Source organism: Molothrus ater, chromosome 8 (assembly GCF_012460135.2).
Source record: "Molothrus ater isolate BHLD 08-10-18 breed brown headed cowbird chromosome 8, BPBGC_Mater_1.1, whole genome shotgun sequence".
Classification (NCBI taxonomy): domain Eukaryota; kingdom Metazoa; phylum Chordata; class Aves; order Passeriformes; family Icteridae; genus Molothrus; species Molothrus ater.
The window spans coordinates 23,805,276-23,830,601 of NC_050485.2; the positions used below are offsets into that span (position 1 = coordinate 23,805,276).

General features: G+C 43.1%; 1 protein-coding gene across 2 annotated transcripts in view; it reads right to left on the bottom strand.

Annotated features, from left to right (window-relative positions):
- Positions 1-25,326, bottom strand: part of SH3PXD2A (SH3 and PX domains 2A) — a 234,716-nt gene that overhangs the window by 25,849 nt on the left and 183,541 nt on the right. For both annotated transcript variants that reach the window (XM_036385914.1, XM_036385913.1), the window contains exon 9: positions 1,945-2,058. In XM_036385914.1, coding sequence (XP_036241807.1) covers positions 1,945-2,058 — 114 coding nt within the window. The remainder of the gene's footprint in view (positions 1-1,944; positions 2,059-25,326) is intronic.

The following is a 25,326-nucleotide window of genomic DNA, read 5'->3' on the forward strand; positions in this document are numbered from 1 at the left end:
GTTAAAAGTTTCTTTAGATTGATTTCTGATTGTTTTCCAAGACTTGCAAAATGTGTTGGTCTAAACACAGGCCTGGGTAACAATCAGTCTGCCTTCATTCAGACAAAAATGTTGTGCAAGCTCAGGTGCAGGGAGGAGACACTTCTGTCTTTCTCAGGGAACATACTATTTAAAGAGACACATGAAAACATGACTGCTATATTAGTAGAGGCAGGATTATTAGCAAGATGTGTTCAGCACCCCTGGGCCTGCCACAGCAGAGCAGACTTCAAGGTTTGCCTGGCTTGTGGACTTGTTCCAGGCCTGTTCAAATGGGGAGGGACAAGGGGCTGATACACAAAGCTCCCTACATCAGTGTTTCTGTGCTTTCCAAGTTGGGGAGCAGAGATTGGACAGTTGCAGGAAGTAAATGTCTGTTGGAGTCACTCTGAAACTTGTGCAAGCTCTAAATTGTGGGGCTAAGGCATTTATCCACTAGAGGTGCCTTCCTCCTCAGTTACATCAGAGCTCATTTCTCCTGCTTACCTGGAGAGAGCTGGCAAGTTTTCTGTCTAAGCACAGTCACTTTGATACACCTTTTTAAAGACAGTGAATCCAAGTAATTACTTCTTCTCCTATAAAGTAATTATATGGAGAAAAACAGCCCAAGTAAAGAAAAACTGGAGGGGAAGAAACAAAGAATGTAGGAAGTCTTAGCTTAGACGGCTAATAATATAAACCAAAGTTACTAAAAAGCAAGCAAGCAAAATCTGGGGCACATAAAAGCAGCTGCAGAGGTTATGCAATTACATCTGTCACTGAGATGGAACTGAGCAGAAAGGGAAGGGCAGTCTCAGGTTTCAGCATATCTGGATTTGGAGTAAGGCAGGGAGCAGGACTGCTGACCATAGCTGAAGAGAGCAGTGTAATGGATTAAAAGGGACCAAGAGGAAGGAGATAAGGAATATTTGATAGATTTTCCATTACCCAGAACAGATTGCTGGGTGGCAGCATCCCTGTGCAGAGTACACTCCAGAGGGCAACATGAAAGAGAAGAAGAGCATGAAGTGAAAGCAGTTTAAGCTATAAGGCTATGAAGCACACACCATATTTAGGAGTCAGGAGAAGGGAGGAAGCTACAGACCAACAGTCAAGGCTTTCTTCAGTGCTTGCAGAGCAGAGCAGTAAAGTTCTGGTCTTTAATAACAGGGAAGCTTTACTCACTGCTTTTGCATCCACTGCAATGTTGCATCATACTAGACTGGTTCCTGACCTACCAGTCTACACCAAGATTTCAATAAGCCACAGATGTCACCCTTGGAGCCCAGCACAAAGTCTGGTTCTGCCTGTGTGCTCTGTTAATGGGCAGATGGTCACCCCAACACACCTCTAAGCCTCCTGCCTGTGCTAAGGAAAGGTCAGCTGAGTTTCACATACATTTTACACAAGTGTCATGTCAAGAGGACCTAGATTTAGCAACAGATTCACTAGAATGGAGCAAATGGTAATAAAAGTGTCCTTTGTACACAGTTGCTACATGAGAAGCCCATTAAGATGTGGTTAGTCTTTCATAAGGGAACTGAGGAACATGCAATGCTGAACTATTCCATTTCTGGAACCTGAATTAAGCATCTTTAGTTTAAAAAAAAAAAAAGAAGAAGAAAGCAGTGTGGCTAAATACATATACATGACAAATGGCATCTCACTTTTAACAGAATGAGACCATACCAATTAAAATTACCTTTCCACACAACCACAGACCATAGCAAACAGCAGTGAAACTATTTTCAAAGATTAATTTAAAGGAAATTAATGAGGAGCAACCATTAAAGTTAAATCTCACTCCTTTCAATGGCCTGTGGCTCTATCATGCATCTCCTTCCAATTAGAAGCTCTCACTTGGGGGAAAAAAGCATAAAGCACGAGAAGACCAGTTTTCTCTTGGTAATAAAAAGCTTTCCATACCTTCCCCAAATTTAGATGTGTTGATGTCAGAATCATCTCTGGTTCCATTTTGGGATTCCAGGTATGTAGCAGGGACCCATCCCTGCTCCTCTGCTGTGCTCACAAACCACCAACCTACAAAAAGAAGCAAAAGAAGTTTCTCAGTCAACATTTAGAGAAACAAGAATAATAAAATGCTACAGAGAAGATGACAGAGTCAGCAGCTTTGGTGCATGTTTGAGATTTTCTGCAGCTTCCTAGAACAAGAAAGGGTTTAGTGCTATCATTCCATTTCTATCAGATCCTCTCCCAGTGGTAATGTGCAGCCTTGCTAGAAAAAAGGTGCAGTGAAGCAAATATCAATTTACTTTAAGAAATTCAAAGTCCATCCATGACAACTTTGACTGAAATTCTCTAAGTCAGTTGCTCCAAGCTGATCTTGCTATAAGCACATCTACAGTACCAAAACATTTTGTATATGTAAATATGTACATGGGCACATATTAAACAGCACAAACACTGCCCAAATCCTAATATGAAGTATTACAAAAGGCAAATGTAGGAAACAGCAAAGACATTCATAGAGGAACACAGATTTCAGAACAGGATACAAAAGTGCTTCTAGAGCACTTGTAACCACAGCTGGTGTTTAACAAACACGACCTGAATTCAATACCCTGGGAAGCTGGAAAGTACTGCACAGAACAGAAATAAAGACAGAAAAGCCAACTGAAATCTGACTTCAGGTCATAAGCACCAGTTATTTGTCTTCCCACCTGAACATCCAAGTTTCAACCAGTATCTACAAAAATGTTAAGTATTCAGCAATATATAAGGATATAACCTTTAGGTCATATCTGTGGATGGATGAATAAAATTATATGCATGCCAGTTTCAGATTAAATGCATTCCAACTGTAACTATCCTTGTCTCTTTTCTTGCTTGATTACATGGATTTATTGAATTCTCCAATGATTTTGACATAGACTCACTCACCCTGAGTGAGTCTATGAACCTGCTGCTCTCAGATAAAAGCACAACTAGATTCTCCTCCATTCAGATAAGGTCTGAGTTAAGACAACAGGAAAATAAAAAGTCTAACAGGTAAGCAAACCACTTCTGTTGTCTGTGAAAGCCCAGTTTCCCCAGAAAGCATAAGCTGCTTTGTCAGGACCATGCAAACTGTTGCCCATTACCACCCTTCCAGCTTCCCCAAAGGGAGTTGGGAAAACAGCTATTTCTGCACATGCCCCTCAGAACAGTTTATACACTTTGATGGCTGTCATAAACACAGCAAATTTCACACAAGCCTGCCTGTGAAGAGCAAAGGTGCCAGCCTGGGCTGTAAAGAGATGGGCACCAACACGAGTGAGCTGTGAGGTGGCCACACATCCCTCCCACAGCTGGGATCCCACAGCCCAGCCCAGCGAGGGGGAAGGAAGGTCTGGGCTCTGCTCCCATGCCACATGCAACTGTCTGTAAGAGAAAAACCACCCTGCTGAAACAATGCTCAAGTGTTCGTGCTAAAAGTCACCCAAGTTCAATCCAAAGCCTGTCATGGAAGATTTTACCAGAGAACAGTAGCTACAAGCCCTTGCCTTCCTCCCTGGGGCATGTGGCTGGGAGACAATGGACCCCAAGCAGCAACCCCTCGCATGCCCCTGGGCAGCTCCTAGGCAGCTCTATTTATTTACTCTCCAAATTCAGACACAGATTTCCATCTTCTGGCCCAGCAGAGGTTTGGAAACTTTGCTTCACAAGGCTCATGGTTGGAAAGTTTAAATTTAGTTATTCTCCCTCAGCAGGAGGTGGACTCTCCTGCCACGAAGCCCACAGCAGCGAACATGCAGGACCTGCCAGACCGTTTCAAAAACACGTCCTCATGGTTGTTCCTGATTTCAGCAGTAACATATCAACACGGGTAGCAAACACAGTTTAGCATACACTTATAATTAGGCACAAAATGTGAGAAGCTGGCTTCCAGCTGATATTAATTAGACTGGAATAGTTTACCTAAACTCCTCCTCAGAAAAGTTAACATGAGCAAAAAGGCCTTGCCTACACTTAAAAATGTGCATTTGGGCCAAATTCAAACCATGGTAAAACCATCTTTGGAGGGCTGGGTGGCACTTCCTTGACACCAACCCTGTGCTAGCCCATTTCACAATACAGCTCCTCTAGGTTGGCTCACTAGCCCCAGAGCTAAGGTCAGATCTTTTGCTTGGGGCCATAGTGTAGCTGAGCCTCCATCCATCTAACCATGACTCAGGCTAAAGCTCCTAATTGCCACAGAACTCATAAAGCTGTAATTTCTTTCTAAAGATTTCCTTTATAAACTCTGCACAAGGGTAAGTATAAATGAGAAACCTCCACAGCTACTGAGATACTGAGAAATCACAGCATTTGTCCAAACTCAGGGAAAACCAGCCCCCCACTCTGAAATTCTCTTCTCCAATTTCAAGCTTGCTTCTCAGAAGGACAGAAGAAAGGCATTAATATGGCCCATTGAAATAGCATGTCAGCAGAAAAATGTGTGTTTTGCTTAAACAGACTCAACAACTGAGAAGACTGAGAAGCTTCCAGCAACACCCCCTGGCAGCAGAGAAGTCACAAATGGGTGCTCACAACCAAGGTGTGCAAAGTCTCAGAGTGGCCAAGCAACCACAGTTGAGGCAGCACATCCCTTACGAGACCAAAACCTAAATTATAATGGCACATCCAAGCCATAACCCTACAGAAAGGAAAGTACAGCACAGTGCAAGAATTGACTCCTAGCAGAAAATGGCTGCAGTGCAGACAAGTTCCTCAACACAGCCTGTGCATGACAGCCACCAACTGCAGAACTCTGGCAGGCTGATCATGAGGTACTTGCTGTGCACCATCCCCTCATTAGAAGCATTAGGGCAGCTGCTGTTTGGTACCACCGCCTCTTTCTCCTCTCACCCTCAGGTTCATAGGGTATTCATGGTTTGCAGACAAATGAGACAGAATAGCCTTAGTTTGCACCATTATAGCCCAAACTTTTTGCAAAGAATCCCTTGTCCCGTCTCCTGCCATCTTCCCCAACCCAGAGCATCACAGAAAACTTGCTTTTGAAACACAGAACAAAACATTGCATTTATTTTGAGTTCTCCCTCTATGCTGGAGTTTAGTTTGACTTCACAATTCATTATTAAAACCATTCTGCAGCAACATCTGCAGGGAATTATGTAAAGTTATCTCTGTGCGCTGCCAAGCCAGACTGAGGTTCACTCTTTCACTCACACCATCTGTAAAAATTAGGCAGTGCTTTACAGCTTGAGTTAACCCTTACAGGTGCCCCTGGCTCTCCGGCACCAAAATAACTCTAACACTGATGTGGCATGGATGTCTAGACTGAGACTCCCAAGCCCTCATCTCTGATGAGGATTTAAAGGGAGTTTGAGCCTCACAGAGGCACAAAGGGGGCTGCAGCCAATGTGTCCAGACCAAGTTCAACCTGAGCTTTGCTGCATCACTCCAATTGCCTTAACACTAACCTAAGAACAGAAATTTTTAAGTTAGGAGTGTAATTTTCTCCCCACATATGTTGCTGCTTTGGTTGGCATCTGTCAGCATCCCTAGGCTGCAACAGCCAAGATATCTCCTCATTCAAACAGTCCACCTAGGCTCAGATAACTCCCAGGCATTTCACAAGTTACCAAGAAACAGCCAGTTCCACTCGACAAACTTATAATGCACATGGCAAGTTGGTGATTGCAAAATGGATTGGTCACACTGGATACTGACCAAATGACAAAAATACTTGGACTTTAAAAAATCATGTTCTTGCTCATAATTGCATTCCAAGTCCTCTTCCCGAAAGGCTTTTGGAAAAGCAAAACAATTAAGCAAATGTTAGCCACAACATGCATCATGGGAAACTAGTGGAGCACAGTTAAAGGAGTGTATTTTATGCCAGTTTTGCTCATGTTTGCATGCATCCTTACCCATCCATACTTCGATGGATGTTACACATCAACAGGAGAACAAGCTATTCCCATTGAAGCCTGTCTGATCACAAGATGCTACAAAGCACTTTAAATACATAAAATTGCAGGATCATGCTGAACTCTGGTTTCTAATTCTCTCCTCAACCATTAATTTCTCTGTAGACTTTGACTGTCATTTTATGAGCTTAACTAAAGTAAACAGGACTGATAGCACCGCTGTAAAAGGGCATGACTATTTCTCCAGCATGAGTAGACTACACATTCTTCTAAACAAATACTTAAGTAACACTCCACCTCTCAAGAGTCTTGAAAAAATCCCACTCAAGCAGCAGTCTGGTACATTTGACACATGGTCTATGGGCTTCAGAGACCAGCTCATTTTTAAGTCCTTCTGCCTTGGAACTCTCTCTTGAGGTTTTTTTTGATCCAACAACATAAATTGTCCTACAAAGCAGTACTAGGTGCAGTTAGGTCACTTCCAGAACAGTCACACAGACCTCTTCATGCACATGGCTGATTACTTCCCTCTAGAGATATGATCTACTTCATTAAAAACAGCTAAGACAAGGGTGCTGCTGCACAGTTGAGGGCACTTGATTTTCCAGCCCTCCAAAGCTCTTGCTACACACAGTACATATACATTTGATACACATAGGACAGTCTCAGTAATTGCCTCCGACAGACCTCTGATGAATATGTAGAAGCAGATATATAAAGGCACCAGAAGTAGCTTTTACAAGAGGGATTTTCTGCAGTAACCTTATTCTCACACTCACTCCTGTGTCTGTGTGCTGTTAGACTCTACCATTGTCCATGCTGGCCCTGCTCTCTGTAAAAGGCTTTTTCAGTCCCACACACTTGGAAAAGGCACAAGGTTGAAACCACTGAATTCATATGAAGGCCAATCTCCAATTGCTGAGAGTTTTATTCTTACAATTCACAGAAAAGGCATCTTTCTTTGAAATATGGAGATACATGCAGGAGGTCTTTCTAGCACAGAGCTGGCTGCAGTTTAAGGGTACAGAAGTCTGTGAGTGACTCACTGCAAGGCAGACTAAGGCTGTCATCTTAGGATGAATTTTTAAAGCTGGTGAAATATTAAAGGCAGCTTTCACCTCAAAACACATAATGTTTCCCAGCCCGTGTGCACTGCAGTCTTCACTGCAGCCACCACTCAACCATGGAGCAATGTTTGTCTTGTTTAGAGATGAAAGTGGGGCCCAAAGACATGCCCCAGGAAGAAAGATGTTTGTGGAAGACATCCTGCTCAAACACAATTAAGATCCACAGCACAGCTTCATAGCCTTTTATGTGCCACATATTTATGGGCCATAGATTAGGATTCCAAATTAACCATGTATTATGATCTTTCCAGCCAGTTCATGTCCTAGAGCTACATGCTGGGAGTGTGGTTCACATGGGAAACCCTACTTCCAACAGGAAGTGTTGCCACCCCAAATGTCTGTGCCTGATTGCTCTAACATTCAAGAGTGAAGGCTGTTGCCTTGCAACTACTGTGTTTGCACTCCAGGTACTAAATCCTGCTTTAGGAACTCAGGAATAAAATTCAGCACCCCAAGTTACTGCTTAACACCAAAAGGTTTTTTAATTTGCTCCTGAAATACTCCAAGAGCCCACAGTGCTGTGATAGGGCAGAGCTGTTGGCATTTTTTTTTTCATGTAAGAGAAAAGTGAAAAAAGGATCACACCTATCCCTCCTTTCCTGGTAGCCTGGCATGGGAATTTGGAGATTCTACATGGGCTATGAAAGAAGGTCTTCTACCACAGTGGTAAAAAAATTAATGAAGAAATACAAATACAGAAACTCTGCCTTTTTATTTTTTAAAGAGCACTTCTTGTTTAAAGAAGACAATTAAGATTTAAAAGGTAATAAGCAAACATTTTGCTCCTGGTACCAATAACCTCAACATCTGAAGGATATACCTTAGAAACCACACACCTATTCAACAGTGGCCACACAGCCACAGGCTACAGTCTGCCCAGCAAGCTACCCTCAATATTTAAAACTGAGTAATAATTTTACTATTTAGTGAAGGAGATGAGAGGCTATATATTGAAGAAGGATGGGAGACTGCACACTCCTGTGCCTTGTGTTCAACTAAAAATTTACAGGTGTCCCTACAAAAATGTAATAGAAACCTGACCTTAAGAGTATCACTCTGGAACCCTGACAAGCCAACGCGCACATGGACTGCCCTGGAAACACTTTTCTTTCCCTCCTTAGGGAGGGTCTGAAATCTGACTTATGTTCTCATCAGAGTACAGGCTGCAGCAGTTTTTGCTTAATTTATTGATTGAAACAACACTTGAGAGCTTCCTGAGGAGAGGGAGAAGATGGGGAGCAGGCAGGGGGAGGTGGAGACTTCTGGTAGGCTGAAATTTGTTGATATAATTTTTTGGCTATTAACAGGACAGCATTCTGCTGTATGGAGCTAAAAGCTGGAACAAAAGGCCAAGAGCTGAGACCACAGTTTGCTTTCTCCACCAATATTTGATAGTAACTGCCAATGCTTAGGGCTCAGCAGCAGCATAGGGAACTGTGGCCCTTGCCCTGCTTCAGGTGTTACTCAGCACAAGGAAAACAGAAGTGAATCCCAGATTTTGAGTGCTGTAACATACTCTTCCTGCAGTGACTGGTTATTAAGGTAACTAGCTGGATTTGCTGCCCTAATCCTTCCAGTCTGTCTTCTTCCTACACTTCTACTGCCAATCTTGTGACATTTGTAGACAGAGACTTCTCAGCTGTGCTGTTAGGAAATCCTGTTGCTGCTGCTCCTACAGCTGGCTGGCATGGAGAGCCCACTGCATGTGAATTAACATGCTAGTTTGATTCTTCCTGGGCCCAAACCAGCTGACTAGGTGTGTACATAAGTGTTTGATACAGAGTCCCAAAGTGCACCACAGATCCTGGCTGAAATATCTGGCTTGCTCGAGTTGGTTTCACATCACATTACATGCATAAATACGCATGTATCTATGTGGAAATTCACACCCTGACCTCTGCTCTCAAACACATATTATCCTTGTCTTCTGTTGGGATTGGAATTGTGTTTTCTAGTACTTTTAGAAAAAAACAGAAGTGATCAGAACATGGGAAAAGTTCATGGGAAAAGAGAAAACTGGATAATATACAACTCAGCTCTAATAGTTTATGAGTTACATCACTAGCAGAAACGATGGATATTCCAAGTATTAGACAACTAGGAAATACCACAGTACTGTATTTATTCAAATCTTATAAGCTAGTAGTCAACAGGCCTTCCAGAGGTGCACATTTGGCAAAATACTTGTACATTTATCTCTCATTAGAGTGACACACACTTCTTGTGTCTATGTGCACAGGGAGTTGTTCAAGTACAGCACACAGTTTATCTTTGTGTTCTGATAATACAAACTGATAGCTACAGAGTCCAAGTGCTATATCTGCAGCTATTTGCTAGGGCCCAATTGTTACCCAGGGGCTTCCCCTCCCTGTTTAAAAAATGGCCTCAGATTTGTGTATTGACACAGCTGGAACAGAGCAATCTGCCAAACACGTTTTCTAGAACTGGCACGTACATCCACAAAGCCATCACATAATCCAGTACAAATTACACATTGTGTTCTTAAAGCAAGGGAATCAACACACTACCTACATTAACAGATATGGAAAAGTCTTTGACATTGCCGGCAAATCCCAGATCAAGTCTCACCACATTCCACGTCACCAGCTTCTCTTAAACTGTGAAGTACTCCAGTCTCCCCAAGACAGGAGAAGATGAAGCATCATTTGCTAAGCCTGCTCATGTCCAGCTCCAAAACACGCACAGCCAACATCCCCAGATCCCTCACTTTAGGGGATCCACAGAGCAAGCAAGTCAGCCAATTCTACAGGTGAGTCAGCACCCAAGAAGCTGGAAAAATAAATGTTTTCCAAGTTTCAAACATCCAAATGCCTTCTAAAAATAAATTTTAAGTAATCTTTCCCTTCCTGCTTTACTTTCATGAACACCTAATGGTGAAACTGTCTGCACAATGTCAGCTGCATTCCACATAGTACAACACATCTGTGTATGTCCAACCTGCAGTACCAACTCAGTCATTACAGAAAATACCTCGTTACGGATCACAGATCTTCCTTTTTTCTTCCATCTGATCCATTTGGACACAACATTTCCTGTCTGACCTCAAGTTCTGGTCATACTATACATCTATTTTCACTTTCTCTTGAATTCTTTTCTCTTAGGAAGTGACAGATTTACACTGATCCTTCAAAGATGAAGTCATGATTTCAGTAACCACAAGGCAAAGTGAGATTGTGGAAACCACAGATACTGAATAGCCAGTACAAAGAGTTCTGCATTAAGTCTCTAGGGGCAACAAGTGGTACTGGAGGGTCTCTTTCTTTCTTCTTTCCCTAAAGTTTTGTTTACTTCAGTCAGGCCCAGAAGTTGAGCAGTGAGGATACTGCCTGCTGCTAACATCTTCCAGTACAACCTTCCTGATCATGGGAAGTTCCTGGGGTAGCTTCCTTCCTCCATGTTCAATTATAGCCCAGAACCATTAATTTTCTCCTCCAAAAGGACTTCTATCCTATATTTCCTTTCGTATTGCTATTGTTACGAGATGCTGCTCAAGTAGGAAAGTTAAGCAAAAAATCCATCTGCCACCCTCCTTAAAGCCTGTCCCACCATCTCCTCTCCAGCAGCCCATCACTTAAAGTTTGAAATCTATAGACATGAGGCTTTAAGGAACCTGCCAAACTGATGATGTTGTCACCATGTTTACATAAATCAGTAATTTACAAATGCTCCCAACCAAGTGCGTTTGGCTGGGGTGCAGAGAGAGGAGGACTCTAGCAGAGAGGGCAAAATATACAGAAATCTGGTGGGCAAACCCAACCCATGGCAGAAAAATAATCCACTGCCTCCAGAAAGGCTATGCCAGCTTAGTCAGAGCCTGCAGCAAATTTTCCAGAGCCGTGAACAAGAGATTCCAGGAAAGGCATGCAAACAGATGGCTTTCCACCCCACGGGGCACTGGAAGCCAAGGGAGACTCTATTAGTCATGACCAGTTGTGGGGCTGCATTTTCTGTGGTCAGCCAACGGGGTGCAACCATCAAGCTCACAAGTAATTTCCTTTACATTCACAGGACTTAATCTTAAAGAAAACACATTTTGTGTCCAAGCTTTCTTTAGGAAAACATGAATAAGCTTTCAAATGGGCCTCACAGTAATCTTGTCCAAAGATTACAAATTACTTCCTAGTGGTTTAAAAAGTTACAGACCCCTAACCCCAGCTGATAGGAAATGGCCTTCACAGGCAGCAAAGAATGGCCAATATTTACTTCCCATACAGATTGACAAAAGATGCTCTTGTTTAAATTTCTTATTCTGAAGTCTGTAGAGAGTGTGGTGTCAGTTGGGATATTACTGGGAATTCCTCATAATCACACAGACTCAGAATAAAGAGTCTGAGAGCTAGGAACAAAACCTAGCAGAGTACAAAACAGCACTGCAGGTGCTAGAGTCAAGATCATACAGGTATTCCTTACTTAATTTAAAAACACATTTGCTGTCTCTGAGGCACGCTTTGGTTATGTCAGGACAGAACAGAGCAATGCTACACAAGGGCTTGAAGCAATGAACAAAGGCTACAGAATATCCAGCAGAAATCTGAGGACAAAGCAATCAAACAGCAATATTAGTTCAGTCTGAAGCACAGCTGAGTCACCAGATTAAAAATTGCTGGCTTTCACAAATAGCTTTTGTGGGATCCTTCTGAACCACAAGACTCCTGCTAAAGGAGCAGGGACACCTTGGTTTGTTGCAGCGCCGCTTTGCAGCACTCAGATAACCATCTCACAAATGACCATTTCCACGTCCTGGCTGTTCCTAGAAGCTCTGCTGTCCAAATACAACTTCTGTCCAGCTCTGTTTATTAGCTAGCTCTGGCTAGATGGCAGCCCAGATGCTGTGTTATCACACACATTGATGTAAGCCACATCCAGCGCTCTGCTCTCTCTCTGACACCGCTTCATTGCCTTCCTCCTGAGCTCCATTCACTGTTTCTGCAGTGACCCCGGGAGCTGAGCCTCAAAGAGCTGCCTGCACACGGCTGCAGGAAATGACAGCTTCGGAAATGAGCACCAGAGTGATGAATAGCTGGCAACAAGAGCAGCCAGGGCGTTAGTGCGCTGCCAATTCATAACCTACATTGTGCTCAGCAGGGACATACATGGGCACGAGTATCACTGCCACGCCCCAGAGGAGATTACAAACCCAATGCACTGTTTCCTCAAGGGTTTTTCCAGGCTTCTCTAAAATTTAGAAACTTAGACTTGTTACTATATTTTGTTCAGTGCAAAGTTAAACTAGTCCCATTTGGAGCAGATTATGGAAAACTGGAAAAAATAAAAAAAGGAGAAAAAGATTTGCATTTTATCTTCATTCATCATGAAGTTCCAGACAATGAGTAGAGCTTGTGCAGGTGAAACAGAAGGAGGTATTGATCTTTAAGGAAGGGGTAATTGAGATCATCCATGCAGACTTTAAAAACACAAGCAGGAACAAGTGGGGTATCTGTGTCCGTCAGCTCCAGCAAAAAGGTGCATCAGCAGTGCATAAGAAAAGAAGGTAAATATAGCAAAGTTACTGAGGCAAAAACCTCAGGTAAGACAGCTTCCTCCCAGCTCAAAACCACTCCTATATTGCAGAAAATACTCTCCATACAGCCAAGTAACTAAGCATTAACTTCTACTCATTCTGGCTTAGCCTCTGGATACAAAGGGTACCCAGTTGGCTCAAGCACCTTTGCAGGAGTTTTTTTTCACTACATGGCAGTAAGCACATGATTTCCTGCAGCTCCCTTGGTTGCCTCACCTTGGATTTTGACTTTAAAGACTGATGTTTAGGCTTTGGTTGCTCCTTACAGACTGGAAAGGCAGGCTAGACTCAGAGCAGAGAATCACTGTCCCAAGAAACCAGAAACACCTCACTGAGTTAGTCTTGCACTACAACATCAACAGCAATGTTTCTATTAACACCCTTCTGATGGAAAAAGGCCACGCTGTGGCAGCTTCAGATGCTGGTCTGCCTCCAGGAAGGTACAGTTAAGTGCACAATAAGTCAAAGTCCCAGCACATAAATATTTTCATTTTCTGACTCTCCTTTCTGTCTCCTGAAGCTTAAACAAAGCCAGAGCAGGCACTAAGCACAGATTTGCTGTCAACAATCAGGGAAGTTGATCTTTTGATGCTAAATAAAGGTTAGCAGGGCAAATTAATGACGTGAGATACAGAAGAGCTGTCAATCTCCATGCATTTCACGGAGCTGAGAAAAGACAAATAGATCATTGTGAGGCTTATTCCTTTCCATTAGGAATAAATCAACCATGAAACAAGGGCAAGAGTAATGCTGTCCTTGGGCAAAAAGCTGAGATCTGCAGACCCTCTATTACAAACACACATACATTACACAATACAGCACCATTTAAACTAAATAAGCAGCACAGTAAGGGATTACCTAAACCTGCTAGACAGATGATATAGAGGCACAGTGTTTATCTTTTCAACAGGGAGTCACTTAAGCTTACCCTATGAGTGAATGCCAGATTAAACCCTTCCCTCTCTCCAGCACAAGGCTACCAAAAGAGGAAATGCTGGACTGCCTGTAACTACACCTGGCCAGAGCCTGCTGCAAGTGCTATACTTTGATGTATCTCCTGCTATTCCCCAGTCGCTCTGAAAACCTTCAACAGAAAACCTTCAATGCAGGCATTTTGCAATCTTGCACTTTTCAGGGTCTCACTCTTGGCAGACTGATGGCTTTTTTAGGGGTCGTTTTGAAAATTTAAAAAAAAAAATTCTTTCCCCTTCTTGCTTTAGGAAAGGTCAGTGATGGAGCATAGAGACTGCACATTCCCTGCAAACTGAGAAAGAGGATGGTCCTGCAGCTGGGGAGCTGGCCCAGCTTTGGGGAGCTCTCCATAAGAGAGCTGAGAACCAGACCAATTCTTTACGTGGGAGGAGTTTTTCCCTCCCCAGTTTCCAAGTCTTAGTTACTTCCCTTCCCCTCCTCCACCACCCAGATCTGAACAGCGTTTCCTTTGTCTGTTCCCCATGTAGACTTCCATTCTCTGGAGACGGGGCCTAAATGTCTAGCACAACAGGACCCTGATCTCAGCTGGCCCTTAGGCACTGCCATAAAAAACAAACAGATCACAGAAGCATGGCTCTTGCATTGTAAAACAGCCTGGATAGCAAATAAGTCTTTGGATAGGTCTGTTAGCTGACATACTAATTACACTGTTGGAATGCTATGCTTTCACAAAAGCTTGTATGGTCTCAAAGTTTATTCCAAAACATCCCCTTTAGTGATTATGAGTGCATTTGGAAAGGGAGCTGGAGTTCACTGCAATGCTAACAAAGTACATGCAACACTGTACCTCCAGCAACACCAAGGAGGTTTCTAGCACACTTTAGGATGACTAATGAATTGAAGTTTCCTTGGCATGCTTCCCTCCCCGCACATGTGGGCAAGGATTACAGAGTGGAAAGAACCCAACCTGGGGAGAAGAAAAATGCATACTCTTGTAGCCCTTAAATCCCTACTGGGGAAGAGGCTTTCCCATTGCATTTCAGGGATGTCTACCCCCTCCCTTGTTTGCATGGGCTGTTTGACACACACACACACCTGAAATTCTCAGAGTGCAATGCAGCTCAGCAATACACCATGCCATGCAGCTTGCAGAAGGCCAAGACCACACATTTTTGGGAAGGACAAGCATCTGTTCCAGTTATGCACAGATTCCTAACATGACACATGAATTTCTTGGTCTATATTCTGGCTAGCAACTGACACCACCTGAAGGTTCAACATCCTCCTGATGTTCCTCCCTCCCATGCTATGTTATAGCACAGCTCTCCTGTGCTCACAAGCCCTTTTCATGGAGATCATGCTTTCTCTGGCTGAGCCATTTGTCACTGATTGCTAATCCAAGTCAGTGAGTGGGGTTGCCCAGTACCAACACATGCAGCCTTCTAACTACCCTGCTAATAATCAGGTTAATCCAGATGCCAAACAGTAACAGGAACAATTTTTTAACAAAATTTGGAAGTCAAGCTTTACATGGTCCTAACATTAAAATTTAATTCTCTGTTATTCAAGTGGTTAGATTTGTTGGTCATCTACCAGCATATACCACCTCAATGCTAAGATATGCATCTACTTGCTACTCCACACATAAACTGAAGGAAAATGAAAACTCAAAGGAGATTCAACATCTGGTCTTCAGAATATTTCTGGCCTTTAGCTTCTGAGAAGCATCATTAGGGGAGACCAGTGATTTTCCTATATTTGTTTGTTTTTTTTTTAATAAATAAGCAGAAGTGCGAGCGAAGTGTGACTTCAGATCATTGTTTCTGTGCCTGTAGGTGTAGCATTTAAAATGAGATCAATCAAAGCAAATGAGATGCATGTCTGTCTTTAGCTAGAGCCAGTCTCAGGAGCATGGCATTTCATTCAGATATTGCAAAGGACTTGCAAAAGAGATGAGGTATCGATTAAAAAGAAAAGTAGCTGATGCACCCGCTGCTCACTCAGGCAAGCTGTTAAGTTTGAAGAAAAGGAACAAAATGAACTTTGGTTTGACTCCTCTGTGCCTGAAATTACTCTGCGATGACGATTCCCTGCTGCCAACACACACTCAGGCTCTGAGAGCAGGAACGGTGGTGGCCAAGCCAAACACACGCGTGGCTGGAGAGCCTCACAGCAGATTAGACAGCTCTCCTTTGTACCAATACATGAAATACATCTGGGGCACCCTGGCCATGTTAAGGGCACATTCCTTGACTGAGCTGATGCTCTTTGAGCACCGCTGCAGGCACCAGGGAGGCTCATCTCTGGAGCACTGATACAGCACTTCCAGCAGCTCCCCAGGATGGCAGATGGAGATCCCTGGGAATCAGACTTGTGAAACAGCCCTGAACTGTTGATATTCTCACTCAGATTGTCTGAATCCCAGTGTAGTAACCATGCCAAAAGCATCCTTACTCTGAATCACAACGAAATGCTCAGTAAGAGGCTAGATCTACAGAAAGCCAGCTGCAAGCAAACACAGTCCTTGGTCACAGTGTCCTGAGGAGTCTACTCAGATTAACAGATAAAACTTTATGTGCAAGTCCAGTTCCCACCTCAAAGTGCAATACTTCAGTCCTGCTGTGCATCTGGAATCAAGCTGTTGCCACTCCAGACACAGTAACTCTCTAGAGGGTCTGTTCTCCAGAGACACAGGGCTGCAAATAGCCCATTTCTCAAGGGGTTTTTTTTTGGTGGTTTTCAACTTCTTTTAAAATGTGTTGTTGGGTTTTTTTTTTAAGGGAACAGAAATATTATAAAGTGTTATTATAGTGATGGTGTCATCCAATAAGAAAATAAAAAGATATACAATATGGAGTTCCCTTATTATCCATTTCCTGAAATATCAGAACATTTTTAGTCACTTTATACTGGCCCATGAAGAAGGTAGGAAAATTAACAGAGTCAGAGTTTAATGGCCAAACCCAAATGAAATGTAACAGGCCTTTGAGTTTATACACCATAGCTTTTTCATAGATTTAGGAGTAAAACTTTCAACTGTATACTCATGAATGCTCAGTTTAACATTAGTAATACAAGTTTCATCACTGCTCATGTAAATCAGAAGTAATTTGATGGGGCACCAGAAGATTTAAGAAGAAAATGGACATCTCTACCAGCAGGGAGCTCTTGTCCATGCAGCACAGCCTGACTCCAGCACCTTCCAGTCCTCCCTGTGCTGCTCTTGCCAGAATGTTCACACTTTGCAATGGTTTCAAGTTTCCAAATCTGGACCTTTGCTGGATTTTCAATTTTCATACCTCCCCATGCCAGCAGGAGGAAAAAAAAAAAACATTCTGAAGAATTTTAGTTTTTCCAGACTGCATACCAGGTTTAATTCTTTATTCTCTGTTACTATTGTCTATAAGCTCACTTGACAATTTTCAACTCTTCAGATTTACAGCCATTCCTAGCAAAGTATTTCATCCACAAATAAAAGCAGCCATCCTTTTTCTGAAGGCAAGAGGAAAATATATAGAAAGCACACAGATGTTTGGCAAGTACATCAAAGCTAGGCTAGTCAGTACAAAAATCCTCCCCAAAAGCCTTGACATTCTCAGTGCTTTAACAATACAATCAAATTTTAAATATGAACAGAGGGGGATTCCAAATGGGTACATATCATCTACAATAATAAATTAATTGGAAGTGCACAGAAACTTGGACTACAGAGGGCTGTACACTAAATTAGATGTGCCACTTCATTCTGTGAGACCAGGCACACTGAATCTGAATAATTCTTTTGTTTTTCACATTAATATGAAATTAGATAAGGTTGGCCAGTGATTTCAACTCCTGGCCAGTAGGTATCAACTTACTGTCTTTGGCAAAGTCCTGCTCCTCTGTTCTCTGCACAGCTGTAGAAGATGGTACTTGGCTCCCTGAACCCTGCTGTCCCAAGTACAGTCACTTTGGACACTCCTGGATCTTTGGCAAACAGAGATCACTTCACCCTCCAACAACATTTCATAACTTCAGCACGTAATACCTTTTCCAAGGGAGGACAGATGTGCAGGAGTAGTTTCAGTCTTCCAAGAAGTTTTCCATCAGGATCTTAATTTTTCTTTGGCTGTGCAGTCCAAGAGCATAACCACAGCCACTGCAAGGCTGAAGACAGGAGGCTGCTGCTCGAGCAGAGCCTGCTGCCAACACACCATCCAGCTGCCCATCTGCTCCTCAGGTTTGAAGCTGCAGCTGTGGGGAGGCCTGCTAGCACACAGCTACTCCACTTTTTTTGAGAATTTTGAAAAGGGCATTGTGCAAGAATAGCTTGAGCCCAGCTTGTCCTACAAGGGAAATTTCAGCCAGAGGCCATTATGCCAAACATTTGGGTTTTTGAAGGGATAGAGAGGTATCATATGGAATGGGTAGGGGAGAAAGACTATTTTCTTTTCAGAATGCCACACATCCCAGTTAGAGTAAAGGAACCAGCAATGATACCTATCTGCACTCACAGGTTTGGTTTTGGGTTGTTTTGTTGGTTTGGGTTTTTTTTTTTTTGTTTTTTTTTTTTTTTTTTTTTTTTTGTTTGGGTTTTGTTGTTGTTTTGTTTTTTTTTTTAATTTTGCAATCTTTGAAGAGGAGAAGGACAAAGATGAACCTTCTGAGCTCAAAAAAATTTCACTCTTGGCATGCCAAAGCCAGCAGTAGAAACGCCTGGATCTTCCACGGTGGCTTGGATACATGCCACAATAAAAGAAGCCACTTCACAGTGAGCTGTCCTTGAGGGAACACTCTCCAGATCATTCAGCTTCAGGGAGAAGGGGCTACTTCACTACAGAGAGCTCCAACCTCTGTGTGTGTACATGGACTGCCCCATCCCAAACAGCCAGCAGGCTGTTCAGTCAGCCTTGGGGACTGAGGCCACAAACAATGTCATATTCCACAGAAAAGCATCAAATCCATGATGATGTTCAAAATGGATCACTATGGGCTAAAACAGTAGAAACCCTGCAAAAAAGCAGAAGGGAGAAGAAGCTGATGGGGGAGAAGATGGCTGCACCCCCAAAACACCAGTGAAAAGTCACTGGTTTCAGTAGGGGTTCGGAGGTTGAAAGCTGAAGGACAGCCACAAGTAAACTTTTCAATTGCTGCATCCACCTTAGGAAATGTTGTTTGTTTTTGAAAATTACTATTAGGACACATCAGTTTTTGCTTACTATCCATTCTCTTTTGCCAGGAAACCTTGATGCTGCCACCACATGATTAAGGAGTCACTCAAATTCAGCAGAAATCCAACACTCCAGTGTCTTTGGCTGTAGTCACTCTACAAAGAGTGGTTGGGATCTTGTGACATCTGACAGTTTTCCTCTCCTCCAAGACTGACATTAACCAAAAGTCTCCTATTCAAAACAAAACACTAGACAGAACACAACCCACATTCCTATTTTGGGAAAGTCTGGATTGGAAGTGTAATTTCTCATCTTGAACCCATGTGTAGCTGTTTGAGTGTAGTTCAGGAGCCATATGACATTTACAGTTTATTCCTTTGAATGCTATAGAAAGCTAATAAAAGAGTGAGAATCATCGGCAGAATGTACTACCAAATGCAACACGGAGTGAACTGGAGCAAACACTGATCATTTCATACCACTGCTGCCCACCAAGGACCTTCTGCAGCACAGAAGAGATACAGTTTTGGGAAACAGCAACTTCATGACAAGTTGAGGGTGAAAACTGCAGTTTTTTGAAGGGAGGCTGGGTATTCTGCTCCCAACCTCATCCCAAGCCTGCTCCTCATTATAAGGAACTGCACTAGGATTTTCCAGAGTGGCTGCCACCTATTCAGAAACCAGTCTTGAGCAGAAACAGCCAGGCTACACTGCTGCCAGCTCTTCAGCCCCTGCTTGGTCACACTGTCAAGTCCTCTGCCTCTGAAATCCCTTCTACCAGCCTTCAAATGGTAATTTCTCAACACTCTTGGGCAAAATTCCACCAGCAAAATACTATTGCTTTGAAATAGGACAGCCAAAAATCCAAACAGAAATTGAAAGCACCTGCTGAAAAGACTCCACTAGTATCTTCACAGTCCTTGACTAGTCAACACCTTACATTTTTATTTTTAAAACCTACTTCTGTCATGGTTCTTGGACCCTTTAAACCAACATCATCAAATTCCACTACGGATTTAGACTTCACAACGTGACTTCACTTCTCCAAGCACAGAGCAAGAGTCTTGTGAGAAGGCTTCACTTCTGCCAGCATCCACTTCCAAGTTCTCCAGCCGTGGACAGCAGAGAATCCAAACAAATCAGGATAGCTGCGTAACAGCGCTCAGCCTCCCACGCGCCCCGGGGCCTCCTGGCTACTGATGAATTCTGTGAGCTCTCAAACAGAGCTGGGCCCATCTGCCTGCCTGCTGGCTCTGAACTGCACAGCCTGGGCCACCACGGGCCATGCCCACGCCATATTCCCTGTGCACGGGACAGGAGGCATGGCTCAGTCATTTCAGGGAAGATTATGAAGCTGTATGAACACCCAACTAAACAAAAACCTGATATGGTCCATCCTGAGAGATGGAGAGGTGCACACAAATATTATGCCCAGCTGGGCACCCAGTTATAAGAACTGATAGAATGATCAGGGACCACTTATTGACTTGAACAAAGCTGATATCCGGACCAACTCACTGGCAAAACTGTACAAAGTCCAGTCAATCAGTTAGTTAATCACTGTCTCAGTGCTGGCATTCTTGAACGGAAAGCAGCAAAAGAGCAGAGAAAGGTGGATGGAAAACATGACTAGCAATGCAACTCATTTTCCTCCTCCCTACTAGAAGTTAACACAGACAGTAGAGACCACAAGAAGGAAAAATTAAGGAACAGAGAAGAGGGCATGACAGAAGGATACATCTGAGTAGCAGACATCAGGAAAGAAGTCTATTTAAACTATCCTTTGCATTTCAGGCCACACAGCACCTCCCACAGCTAATGCACCTGGACCGCTTTCAAGGATGCTGGCCACACACTGCTCACATAAACTTCATGGGATTAACACTACAGCCTGTGGGATGAATCATTCATATATCTTTCTTTTTTTATCCCACATTAAAATCTCAAAAGGAAGAAAACAGTGGCTTGCTCATAACAGATTTTCTCTCTCTACTCTCCAAAAACATGCAAAGGGCTTGTTACCAATAGGATATGCTGGGGCTACAGATACATTCCAAAGGAGTATGTAGCACCAAAATAAAAGCTCCTGAGTTTCTTTACATCGTTAGCTGTACTGTCTTCTGCTGTTCTATAGCTATTTGTTGTATTACAGATAGAAGCTGTCTGTCTCAAGTGTGAGCTGGCCATTGGTGAGCATTCAGGGGAACTTGCCTTACTGTGTCACTTTCTCCCAGAAAGGGGGTCTATTCAGCTTCAGAAATTGAAGATAAGTAGTTCTGACCTCAGTTACAGCTTCAGTTGAACAGTTGTGACTAAAGTTGTGAAATTTGCTTTCTGAAGTGATGGTGTTTTTACCAATCTAGGTGAGGCTCCACTACAGCAACTGAGGCTCCTTCCTGCCAACTCAAAAGAAAAACACAAAGTACCAATGGATGGTTTGACTCCAGAGCTCTACTTTTTAAGTGCAATTCTAGTAAATCCACCAAGACCTGATGATGGCACAGCTTTAGAGCTACAGAAAAATGCCTCAGCATCACATTGTCAAGGTTAAAGTAAAACTTCAGTCCCAAAGAAACACAGTATTTTGATTTCCTTAAACTGAGGAACATGCTGTGTTACATTTCCTTAGATTAGAATGTGCTCTTGACAGAAGAAATTAGAGAAGGATTGAGCTTTCACAAAAACACATTAATCTCATTAGGTTCTTGACAGAAGGTATAGGAGATCAGTGAAAAGAAACTGGAGACACAGCAGAATAAATGATACCCAGGGAGGAAGTCACTAATCTCCACCTGCACTCAGTTATCCTTTCAGATCTTCCCCCCCCCCATGCACATTTAAACTTCCACCAAATTTACCTGGGGCCACTCACGTGGTCCATTCAAGAGTCTGCCCAAATAAGAGGCAAAGAAGAAATAGAGGAAGGATTATAAGATTTGAGAATATGGAGAAGAATTAGTAGGTTTGGCAAGTTTCAGCTGTAGCAGATGGTTGTCCTGATGTACCAAGGACCTGGCACTGTTTGTCTGAAGAAGCCAGAGTAGCTCATCTGGTAGCCTGCAGCCATTGCTGAGGTACAGGTGACTTTAGCCCAGTCATTATTTCAATTCCTGTCACTGCAGTGCCTCCAAGATACACTTGCCAAGGGCAAGTGCATGCCCAAGCACTCAGTCTCTGCCACATCTACACATAATTGGTGGAAAAAAGGCCCTTGTACAACTCAAGTGCACCATGCAAGGAGGTGGCTACACTGGCATTTGTCACAGTATTACAAAGGGTGGCTACATCTCATCTGTAATGGAAGTTTCTCCGAAACCACCAGCGTTTTCCCTCAAATGTCTCTACACAACAATTCCCAGTATCCAGAGCCAAATTTAAACCAGTGTCAGCAGGGATCTTGCAAGACATCCCCAGAACAATTCAGATCCCGAGATCCCACATGCACATTCTCCAGACAGTGTCCTTATTGTGGGATGCTGGTTTCTGTTTGGGATTGTTAGCTGGGGAGTCTCTGGGGTGGCATGGGGAAAGCAACACCCTTTCATGTGGCTGGCTCTCAAACCTGTATACTTCTGAGAAAGATACTTAAATTCCCAGCTCTCAGTGAAGTGGAAAGGTTCACACGCCAGCCCCAGAAGCTCACTTCTTATTTTGAAGCCAACAGGCTAACAGTCCAGGAAGTGTATAGTCAGCTCTAAAAATACAAAGACATCTGGAATGACCAAGTGTGTAATTTAACTTGTAGCTGGTACAGGAACCAGTTTTGCTTGCTGTGTTCAGGAGGAGCAAAAGAAGCATTTTCTACAGGACTCAGTTAACCCATTTGCCTGGCAATGAAAATAACATCCTATTTCTGGTCATTCTACTTTTATTCAAGGACATCTTGGTCACAGACTACTTGAAGCAAGGGAATAACTTGCAAGCTCACCCTGAGCACACAGCTATCCTGTAATTTTAATTCTTCATAATCTGCAGAGCATTCCCTTCTCAGTAACAGTAAGGAATTTTAGACAGAATTAAGAACAAAACATCAAAGAAACTGTCCCTCAGACCCCTGATTCTGTTTTCAGGCAAACAAGCAAGCTTCACCTTCCCTCCCATGAGTCAGTGTGTGCAGTCTTGTCCTTGCAGACACCCAGAAATGCAGACTATTCAGAGTGATTTCCAGGACACTGAATAAACTGGCCTTGAGTTTAATCCTAGGGTTTCAATGGTCAGTGATGGATCTTGCCAAGTTCACATTACCCATGCTAAATCTCCAGCAATACTCAGTTAAGACAAATGGGTTGAGTCTCTCCAAGCAGCTCTGCTCTTCCTTGTGCATGGAGGCCTCCAGTAACATCCAAAAGCTATGAAAGTCCATGTGGGAGAATGAAGTGTCATCTCTGAACCTACCAATGTTCAAGCTAATGATTCAAATTTAATGTTAGATGCTGTTCTTCTAGCCTTAGGGTCACCACTGCATGGAGATTTACCCTGCAACGCCCTCCCCATCACTTCCATTGTGCGTGAGTAGGAATCCTGTTTAGGGCTTTCATAACTTCAGTTTCAGCCTGCTGGAATTTGTCATTCCAGCTCTATTCCAGGTTTGGTCCCTAAGAGGGACCATCCTTTAAGAAGGATACATTTCACCTGCACATATGGTCAGGTTTGAGAGCCAGAGTAGCGCCTCAAGGCCTGGACATCAAATCATGAAGGTGTCACCTTATCCTCATCAGCACAGATGTGTGCCTGACAGCATTGGCTCTGGCTAGTCAGGCTGCTGCTAATCACGAGAAAGCAACTTTCTCTAAGTACCAAATCAGTCTGTGATTCTTCAACAAACGTATGGCAGGTGTGTTAATAAAGGAGCAAAGTGAAGCTCAGTCTGCAGCCTGAGTGCATCCAGCACTGCCCTTCCTCTCCAGGGGCTGGGAGACAGGATTGCATCACAGAAAATCCCACCAGCATGCTGACCAGGAAGAGTGTGCATGTGATGGGAGAAGGATCAGCTGGAGGCAGTTCTGCAACTGAATCACAACAGCTTCTCAAAGCAACATGTTAGGGCATCCCAGCATACATTGCAGGGGAAAATAGGAGATACAGATCCAAGTGAGGTCTGGGAAATACTTGCTGTTATCACCAAGATGAAGTTTCACTACATTGCCAATACAACTGCAGTCCAGCTTCATTTGAAATAAAGTGATGTCCCACTGCATGTGCAACTTGAGATGAAGTCACACTGTAACAAGATACAAAAACCTGAACTTGCCAGTAAATGCAGTAAAAAGAAGCCAGCCAGTAAAATAGAGCTCCAAGAGAGCCCATCTCATCTGCTGCCTCTTCTAGAACTGCTCTGGTTAATCCAGTCACAAGCCAACATCTTTCTACCAAAAATATAATTAAGCTCTCCACCAACAATGCCAGAAAGTCTGATGTCTCAGCCCAAGGGAGTGGATGGGAAGAGCCAACATGCATCCTTTTGTCATGCCACCCCCTAAACCTCATTGTATTATGGCAATCCTAAGCAAGGCAATTACTCCTATAGGTTTTGCTAAATCTGAAGATGGACAAGAAACTGGTTTGTGGCAATACTGAACTCTTTTTAACATGAAAACCAAAAGCATGGAGTTATGTTGCTGGTCGTAACTGAAATGCGTCTGCTAATGATTAAAGCTTCCATTTCGCTGCCAAAGTATTATTGGAACTGCTTATTTGCTGTGCAGCTTGGGAGAAAAAAAATTTCTTCCATCCTTTATTAATCTTGTCCTCATCTGACACAACAAAAATGCACCATCAGTCTTTTTCTTACTTGGAAAAACAGGCCTGAAAGTCACTCCAAGAGCCAAAGTCTTTGTGTATAATTACTGTCCTGATTAACTAGAACAAAGGGCAGAAAACATCAGTTATTATGCATTAAGTTCAGTAATCTGGGGGCTTATTTAAAGACATTTCATTAACCTGCTTTCTTAAAAGGAACTTTGATATAGAAAAATATCCATGAAATAATTAAAAAGAAATTATTTTTAAGGTTTTTTTGGTTGGTTGTTCTTTTAAAAGCAGTCACATCCTAAGGAATGTAGCTCAAAGGGTAACTATGGGACTCCTTGGAAGGCCTCAGCAATAATACTTGTATCTTCTTGGCCCCTGGTAGTTTCTTGCAGCAGTGCTGAGCTGGTGACCTATTTGGCTGATATAGGAAACTCAATCATTAGAAAGTTTATGCATTCTAATATAAAAAGCAGATTTTCCTTGGAAAGATTTTCTTGGGGCAGGTTTCAGGGTCCCGAAACTGGCAGTGACTGCATAAACAGAGTAGGTAATGAGTAAAGGTTCCAAGAGGGGATGCTATGTAATTTTTTTCCTTTCCAGCCTGCCATCCTGGGCTCCAAACAGGGTATGAAGGAGAAATGGGGAGTTTAACTATCTGTCTTCAGCATAGTCCAGCAGAGGAGGGTTAAATGAGAAGGGAAAGAGGAAGAAACGTGCAGGCAGCTGGAAATTTCACAAGTGAAATTTTAGAAGTTTCCAGAGGCCTGGTAGATATCCTACAGTTCAGGAGTAGCTGGATGTGTTGTACAGCAAACTTAGAGGCAGCAAAGCCTGTGTGCCACTGCTCCTCCACCCTTACCGACGCGCCCTGTTTGTCCAAAGCTGAAGCGCCTTTATGCACAGATAAGTCTTCAGGTCTGTGGCTTCAGTGG